Source organism: Centruroides vittatus, unplaced genomic scaffold (genome assembly GCF_030686945.1).
Source record: "Centruroides vittatus isolate TY-2023 unplaced genomic scaffold, ASM3068694v2 contig_1082, whole genome shotgun sequence".
In the NCBI taxonomy this organism is placed as follows: domain Eukaryota; kingdom Metazoa; phylum Arthropoda; class Arachnida; order Scorpiones; family Buthidae; genus Centruroides; species Centruroides vittatus.
This window is the reverse complement of record NW_027120697.1, coordinates 66,722-76,153: the sequence shown is the minus strand read 5'-3', so window position 1 is coordinate 76,153 and position 9,432 is coordinate 66,722. Positions and strand designations below refer to the sequence as shown.

Here is a 9,432-nt window from a genome sequence, read left to right as displayed (position 1 = left end):
CTTATTGATTTTAATGCTTTCACTGTGCATAATTATTTCTTTTATTTATTTCTTTTTTCCTCTTCATCAACTTTGTCTTTGTCTTCATTCAGTACTTAAAGACAATTATGTTGTAAAAAATTCTTCCCGATCTAATAAACAATATTTTTGTTACAATTGTTTCTTCGAACTCCTAACATATCTGTTTTTAGGCTGCAATAGATGACTGGCACGACTCCATTGCTAACAGAAAATTATGTACAGAGGCAAGAACTATAATAATTTGAGATGGAGAGCATATTGCAGCCCGGCATTGTGACGATGTCACGATAAATAATTGCTCGTTGACAATTGATAATCTGTTGGCAATTGCTGCAACCCGGATTCGTGAAAACCGTACTTTAAGGAATAATACGCTGAGGTGTTTGACAGCGGAGTAACAAGCTCATTATCTTAATGGATTTATACTGTATGTGTACACACCACCTGTGGCTATTCATAGGACTATGTACGGCACTCCCGAAGTAATTGTCAGATTAGAAAGGAAATTTTATTACTGTATTGTGTTATTATACCATGAAATAGTATAGAAATTCAGACTATTGGATTATTGACATGTACATTAATGCTATGTATGTTAAAAGTGTTTCAAGAGGTTGTATCCGAATAAAGAGAATGACGGATTAGAGAGGTTCGACTGTACTGTATATCATTTTCCCGAGTTGATCCGGGTACCTCAGCTAGTATGTTAATAAATAAATTTAGATTATCTCTTAATTGCCGAAATTGGTATTAATTTTATTCGAGAAATAAAATATAATTTTAAAAACTTGTCTGATTACCGTTATCAGCTTAATACGCTACAATATTTAAAGTTCTTACTTTCTCGGAAAACTTCTCACGTCTAGTGGCGTAGCGTGGGTGTCAGTCGCCCGAAGCGGAGGAAAATTTCGTTCCCTTAAATAAAATACGGGGAATCTCTACAAATCAGTACAGACGGTGTTGTCAGTCGCTACAATGAGCAAGATGTCATTATTATACATTCATTTACAGAAAGGGGATTCTCCAGTTTCGTCACAGAATAAGTAATAAAAAATTCCGTGTTCATTTCATTCGGTCCGAATCGTAGGTGCGACAAAAATATGAAATGAAATGGTTCAAATTTTTACAAGATATTATTATTATTTATTGTGAAAAAATGCCTCCCCCTAAAAGTGCCGCCCGGGGCGGGCCGCCCCTGCCGCCCCCACTACGCTACGCCACTGCTCGCGTCAACAATGCTAGAAGATATTTAGGGTTTTAAATAAATTTCTGAAATATTTGACAAATTTCAAAAATTTTTTAGCATTCAATATAAACATTACGATTTTATTTCATAATAATAAATTCATTCTTTCTGTATCAATCTTATTACCAAATTACTTTAATTTTTTATGGAATCCACTCTTAAAATTTCAATAAAATTCTTTAAAACGGTTGAATATTTACATCCATTTTTGTTACTATTTTTAAATGATCGTAAATCGGAGAGCGATAAGTAAAGAATGCGTGACATTTCTTGACAAGTGTGATATATTATAATGCTTCATTTGAGCCATTTTTTTTTACTCTTTCGAAGAATTTAGAAGAAAAGAATTACTTTCATTAAAAACACAAAAATGGTTTCAATATATCTCAAAAAGAAAAACAATTTATTCGCCTCTTGCTCGAATTTCCCAAATATTAGTTACTCCCGAGTAGATAAAATAAGTGATTCAAAATGTAGTTTGATCATATAAATAAATTTGAATATTCAATCGAGTGGATTGAATATTCAAATTTTGAATATTCAATGAATCTGAATTTTAGAATCGAATTTCATAAAATTTATTTCCGCGACAAAATATAAATTGCATATCAGTTCGGTCTTTGGAATATAAATGTAGCATTTCCCTACTTCATACCCGATTTATATTTATCTTTCTGTGAAGAAACTAATTTAGAAAGGAATTCTAATGCAGTGAGTTAAGTTCAAAACTATTTCGAAAACAGTTTTTAAAAACTGATTATTCTCTATAAAAATTACTTTTCTTACATAAAAGATAAACAACTTTTAAAGCAAATGTTTCATTTTGTATGAGTTTTGTTATTAAAATTTTATTAATTTTAATCTTTTATTTATTTTAAAGCATAAAACAACACAAAAACACATTTTATATGAATGTTAAAATTATTTATTGGTGCAAATAGCTAATACAATGGTATATTTTTATTAACATTTTAAAAACAAAATTTAGCAAAAGTTGCTTAATAGAAAATCATTATATTAATAATTCAAATTAGCCATTATAATTTTTTCATTATTATAAATATTAAAATGCAATAACAAAATTGCTTAAGCCAAATAATAAAAAATGAAGAATGTGGATCATTTGAATAAATAAGCAAATGGATCCACTCACATTCTGTAAAGGATAACGTACTTTGAAGTTTCCTATTCTTTGGGTAATGCCGAAGCTTCTTTTTTTGTTATGGGCACAAGTCTCTCGTTGGATGGCAATTGTTGAGAATGTTTCGGTGCCTCTATAGTAAGAACTCCATCGGGAGATAACGATGATACCACACTCTCGGGAACCACTTCTTTAGGTAGAATATATTTTCGCGTGAATTCTCTAGAAACGAATCCGTGTTGATCCACCTTCTCTTCGTGTTTGGCGTGAACCATCAAGCAATTATCGACCGTTTTGACTGTTATATCTTCGGGACTAAAATGACTTACATCCAAACTCACTTGAAATTTATCGGAAGTGTTAACAATCTCCGAAACACCCGAATTCGATACCTGACGACTCGTTTGACGTCTGGGTCTTATGACCATACCTCTGTAAAGAGTGGGAGGAAAGAGATCATCATCCGTTAATCCCAAACCAAAGTGCTGATCGAGAAGACGGGGTGGATAATCGTACCCGCTCCACCAATCTCGGTTAAAAAACGTGGGAACCAAAGAACGTGACATTTAAGCTATTTCTATGCGTTTCTTGCAAGGAAGAATTTAAAAAATATCTACCGTCGTGTCTTTTGGCTCGTATTTATAACAGAGGGAAGAGGATATTCGAGAAGGGGAAGTTATTTTTAGTCGGTTCATACTTGTCAAAAAGAATGTTATTGGTTTAAAAGAAACTGATGTCACGAGAGGTTTCTGGGTGGTTAAAAAAATAAATATTCAAAATTTACTTTAAAATAACTAAAGTTTAACCTTTAATATTAATCTTTCTTATAGAGAACTATTTTAAAGTTTTTAACTCTATTTGGATTCAAAAATTCTGGTAGCGCTTTCGGAAATCATTATAAATAATTAAACATATTATTATTTAAAAGTTGGAGGAATAATTCCATTAGCAGCAAAACCACTTCAAATTACAATGTGAACATAACGTGTCCAGATGTTATTTACTTAACAATTTATCGATTATAATTTTTGTAGGAATGCATCCAGTTGAAAATTCCCACAAATTTGCAGGAAATAAAAGTATTAACGAATAATTACGAGGAAAAACTTCCACGTTTTTTAAGACAAAATTTGTTTATTTATTCTTATAAAAAAAAAGTCTTTCAAAATTACAACTTGAGAATTTTAAACACTTCTAGTTAGAAATTTTGACAAATTCATCTTGTCTTATTGCATGTATTTTATGAAGATAATCGAATCTTAAACTTATATTTTACTCAAATAGATCAGAGATGATCTTACGAATATAAATCATTGTAAATAAACGTAATTTGACATAAAATTTATTTTTATGTTAGCTGTTCAAAAATCTATAGATTTTATTTAAATAGAATGACATTAAATGATTTTATCTTAATAATAAACTATTAATAAATTATTGGTATTAATAGTACCTACAGGCCATCCATTAATTACATACAAATTTTTTAGCCCTTCCTTTCCTGTCGCGTACAGTGCTTTTGGCAAATCTCCCCTTTATTTATGCATACATTGTATAGGCCTACACTAGTTTATAAGGCCCTTAACATTGAGGTAATACATCTTTAGAAACTTCTGCAAATATTTTGATAGCCACTAGAGGGACGCTTATAAGAGCGAATTCGTAAGCAATTAATATCACAAAAAAGTCCACGTAGACCCCTATACTACCGATCCCTCTCCATCGTATACAACCTGCACTTTACGCCACTGTTTTTGGGCCGTACACTTAATTATGGTCCCTTATTTCATAATTAAAAAATCTAAATAAATGCTAATTACAAACAGTATTTATGTTCGTCTTGATTAAAAATCGACTGAATTTGTTTATTTAAATTTAATTATATAAAGCAGGGGTGGCCAACAAGTCGATCGCGCTCGACCGGTCGATCGCCAAGCCAATTTTGGTAGATCGCTAGTGATGTCTTGACTTAATGTATTATATACATATGTATGCCTTTGTAATATGTAAACATAATACCCAACCTTGTACATTTGTATATATATTGTAAATATTCATGGGTATTATGATCATTAGTGCATTGTTACCACCTATGTATATCACTATTTTTGTACCATGTATTCTCTCTTGTTAAGCATATTTGATGACTTGTAATATCTAGAAACTAATAAACTTTAATTGAACAGTATATAAACATAGTATGTATTTCACACTTCCCCTTCCCACTTAGACTATGCCTATGACAACAAGTCGATCGCGACACATTTTTACGATAAAAAGTAGATCTTATGTGCACAAAAGTTGGCCACCCCTCATATAAAGTAACAGACAGATATACACAGACGTGCCTCAGTAGCGCAGTAGGCAGCGCGTCAGTCTCATAATCTGAAGGTCGTGAGTTCGATCCTCACCTGGGGCATAATTTTTTCCCTCCCTCTCTCTCTCTCTCTCAACTTTTGGATTTTGATCGTATAATGATTATGACTTTTTGGGTACGTTCGTAAAATCGAACGGGTTCAAGTAATTTGGATTGGCAATTTCTAAAAAGTGTAATAGGTGAAGATGAAACGTTAAGGTGCCCACCACCACACTTCCCTTGATATATCGATCAATTTTTTTTTCTTTTTAAACACTATTTTAATGGAAAAAATTAAATACCTGGAGTTTCTACATTAATTTTGTATTTCATGTAACTATAAAAGTTGCAGATTTCATCTGAGAAAACTTTCATGCTCACAATTCTTCCCATATTTCTGTGTAACAAGATAATCGAATTAGTAAAATGCATTTAAGTTTCTATTTAGTGTGGAAGATAAACTGATTAAAAACTCAAACAGTAGTGCTACCGTAATATTTATGATATTAATTTATACAATGCCTTTTAGTAGACATCGCGAATCGATCTAATTATAAATATCAATTACATTAAATACAAAAACAAAAAAGCATTTTGTACTTCGACACCTATAGGCCTATAAGTAGCAAAAGATTAACCCACTTCGGGGTCCTAGACATTTTCTTCTTACCGGGCCCCTTTCTCTCTCCCGCAAGAAATAGAGCACACAAAAAATATAAAACAATAAATAAAACAAAACTAAATAATGTGAAAAATTAAAATAAATCTTAAATTTTTACTAATAAAAAGTATTTAATATACAACAATAAATTTTAGTTTTTCTAGAAAAGTTTGAACAGTTCGTTTATAAATTAAAAAAAAAAAAATTGAAATTTATTTTATTAAATGTCTAACAAAAGTTGCTATACAATAACAATATTGCCTTAAAATATTAATTGTTCAATTTAACCTTTTTAGTTAATATTTAAATAATATAATATTTTGCCCATGAAAGGTAAATTGAATAATGAAAAAGATAATTTAAATAAAAACCAAGATAGTTTATAACACCCTGTATAACAGGCTACAGCCTGATACAGGGTGTTATTACATTGTATTTACATTAATTATAACAATATCAATTGGTATCATCAGTTCATCTTATTACATTCATTAGTTGAATCAGATCAGGTACTTATAACTTTAAAGAGGTTGATTACAAAGAGTTTTTGCATCATTGTATAATTTGTAAATCATTACAGAATTTGCATCTTGAAATAAACGATACATTTGATTTTTTTCTTTAAAGAAATTTAGTTGGTTTAAATTCGCTTTGTTTCTTAGTTCGTGTCCCTTTTTACTCTCACAAAACGTGTTTATTTGATAAATAAATCTTGGCATCTTGGGCAGGTTATTTTAGAAAACTCGTAAATTCTATTATTAACTATAATCATTTTTGTATTTAATCTAAGTTGTATATAAAAATTCTTGATTGTAAATGGCATATAATAATTATTAAAATGGTAGTCCAACATATTATTATACCATTTAGGTTCTTTCCTCCTATGCGTTTCTTCAATGTATTGAGCTAAAGTAATTTCTAATGTATTTTGGATTAGTTGCTTCCTTATTAAATCGCTAATTTCTGAATTTTCTAACATTGGAGTTATAGAAACTCCATATTCTTTAACAATATTTCTCATTTGACTAATCCAGGAACTTTTTTGGGGATTTTGACAAGGATTTTGACAATTTTTATACAGCAAATCTAGCAATTTTGTTGGTAGATTACCATTGTCTCTGATCTTATAAAGTTAATAAGGGAGTTAATTTGAATCTATTGAGTTCAATTCTAAGAGCATATCCAGCTATATTATAGACCAGAGTAAAAATTTTTCGAATGAATTTATTTTGTATTATTTCAAATTTTTTATATTTTGTTAGACTCTAAATTGGCGAGGCGTAGGCTATCGAGTTAAGAATTATACTTCGTAGAAGCAAATAATCTAAAATGGCCGTATATGTTTTTTAGCTTAATTTGAGCAAAAACTTTCACCATGTTATTAATCAGTCGATTAGATTTGTGAACGGCTTCTTTATACAGTGGAGTGTCATTTATCCGAACGCTTTCCAGTCGAACTGTGTCGTACTAAATCGAACTTTTTCGATACTAGATTTACTTCTAAAGTATAATTTTTGTTTTTATATTTTTCAATATATTTATTTTGTTTGTACAAAATAAATATATTGAAAAATATAACAAAGAAAATTTTTTAACGATACAATAGCGTCGATTATTATTATAAAAATTTTCGTTAGGCTTAAAATCGACGAAAATTCAACACGAAGCGACACGCAACGGAGAGAAATTTCAACATCGGATAGGTTAAAATATTTTTTCGTACATAATCGGTTATCCGAACAACCCGTCTCCAATTGATTCGGATAAACGACTGTCTACTGTATTGCTTTTCTAAGGTTAGAGTGGGAGTCAGTAAAATTCTCAGAAATTTGACTTCTTGTTATTTTAAGTTGTTCTTTGTTCAAATAGAATGATGTACTTTTTTTAAAGTCTGGAACCATTTCGAAGTATCATAATTAAAATTAATTATTAACCCAAGAAAATCTTCAATCTATCAAAATATTCTTGAACTTTTGATTTTCCTACGGAGTCCTGCAGCTGTGGGTGCGACTATTACGATATCATCAGCATATGATATAGAGTGGATTACTTGGCCATCTATATAGAAATCATCGTCTTCTATCTCAAAACATTCAAAATTAGAAAGATGTGGGAACCATGGGTCGCCTTGTAGTAGTCCTCTGACCACTTGTAATGCTGGCCATTTTTTGTCAAATTGTTTTATTACTACTTCAGTGTCCAAACAATTGGTCAATTATTCTAATCATACAAGTATCTGCTCCATATTTACTCAACTTATCTAGCAACACTGCAATAACCACAAAATCACACACTTTTTTAATGTCCAAAACTAAGAGGTAAACTTTGTCTCTTTTTATATAATTACAATTGAACTAGTGCTGTCAATGTGAATAATGCAATTTGAGTACCTCCGTTTTTTGTAAATGCAAACTGTGTATAATTGAGGAATTTATTAGTATCAGTCTACTCATTAAACTTTTCCATTAATACTGCTGTAGACTTTTCGGAACCCAGACAGAAGAGCGATGAGCCGATAATTGGCTGGGCAGTTTCTTACACCTTTTTTAAATATCATTTGAAAAATTACTTTATTCCAATCTTTAGGTATTGTATCCGTGTAATAAAAATTATTATATAGGTTAGCCAATATGTGAATACCACCTATCGAAAAATTTTTGATTATCAAGTTGGTAATAGTCAACACCGGGAGCTGTTTTCTCTCTTAATTTTTTAATACATCTATGTAAATTTTCTGTTACTGGCTGAATCGTAGACCTTGTACGTTGCAGTTTCTGCTCTTTGTATTTATTTTTATAGGTAATAGAAAATTCCTCTGGGTATTGCTTCCAATTATCATAAGTTACATAGCACTTAAGCTCTGTAGTTTGCAATTTATTACGGACTTGATTAATATTATTCCAAAATTTTTTGGTATCTCTAGCCTTCAATAATTGGTCACTCATTTCAGATTATTATTATTTCTTTTTTGCTTTAAATTTTGATAAATTTTTTGTTCCTTATATATACTTTCAACGTTGACTCAGAGTTCATTTTTCTAAAATACTGTAAGCTACGTTGTTTTATCATCAAACCAAGCTTGTTTGAGTTGTATTCTTTCATTGTTCCTGGAGATTTTATAACTGAACTGGTCTATTATTTTCATTGTTATATTTCTGTATAGCAATAGTATTACTATCACAGTCTAGTATCTCTGACAATTTATTACTGAATTCATTTTTAAATTTTATCAAATTAAATCTTCGTTCCATCTCTTTTTTTATAGGTTCGACTGTTTTTTTGTTTGGGTTTAGCCTTCCTTATTTTCGTGTGGAAATCCAACCAATTCCAGTTGCACTGGGAAGTGGTCAGAAATATTATTTAAAACCTTAAATTTCTTATCTTATTTAGAATGAATTCCAAACAAATAATATAATCAATTATGGATTTGCCAACATTAGACAGAAAGGTGTATTCTGCAGTGTAATCTTTAGGGAGTCTTCCATTCAATATGTATAAACCATTTTCTTGTACAAATTCTAGTAATAATTTTTCTCCTAAGTTGATTTCTTTATCTTTAGACATTCTATTATCATCAATTATTATTTTTTGTGTCCATTTTTTCCACCTATTCAACTATTTGCATCCCCACCTATTATCCACAGATCTGTAATATTAGTTCTCAGTATTATCATATTTTGAATTTCTAGTAAGATAATCTTTTATTGATTTACTTATTTAATTTGCACAAGTACTTGATTGTTTGCTGTTCTCCCAATTGGTTTTATGTTCCTGGGAACTAATAATAAAATTGCTATTGAGAACTTTCATCTAGAGGATTTCCTGTATGATAAGTTCTCAATAGCAATTTTATGCTTGGTTGCAAAGAACATGCAAATAATTTGCATAATTTCAGAAATTTTCGACAAAGCACAGGAGTTTAGCTTCAGAGCAGAGAACAAAAGCCAGAAAAACAGAAAAAACCACCTAGATTTTTTGCATTTCTCGAAGTTAAGGCCCCTAGTCAA

At 30.4% G+C, this 9,432-nt stretch overlaps 1 protein-coding gene across 1 annotated transcript; it reads right to left on the bottom strand.

Moving 5' to 3' along the window:
* Window positions 1-2,353: 2,353 nt before the first annotated feature.
* LOC136975216 (protein lethal(2)essential for life-like) lies at window positions 2,354-3,066 on the bottom strand. Its single transcript, XM_067270249.1, has one exon. It carries the CDS (start codon window positions 2,972-2,974, stop codon window positions 2,453-2,455), a length of 522 nt encoding a protein of 173 aa, XP_067126350.1. The 5' UTR covers window positions 2,975-3,066; the 3' UTR covers window positions 2,354-2,452.
* Between the last annotated feature and the right edge of the window lie 6,366 nt (window positions 3,067-9,432).

Bases quoted from the DNA above. Each gene is read 5' to 3' on its own strand.
- LOC136975216 (XM_067270249.1), bottom strand. From the start codon at position 2,974: ATGTCACGTTCTTTGGTTCCCACGTTTTTTAACCGAGATTGGTGGAGC.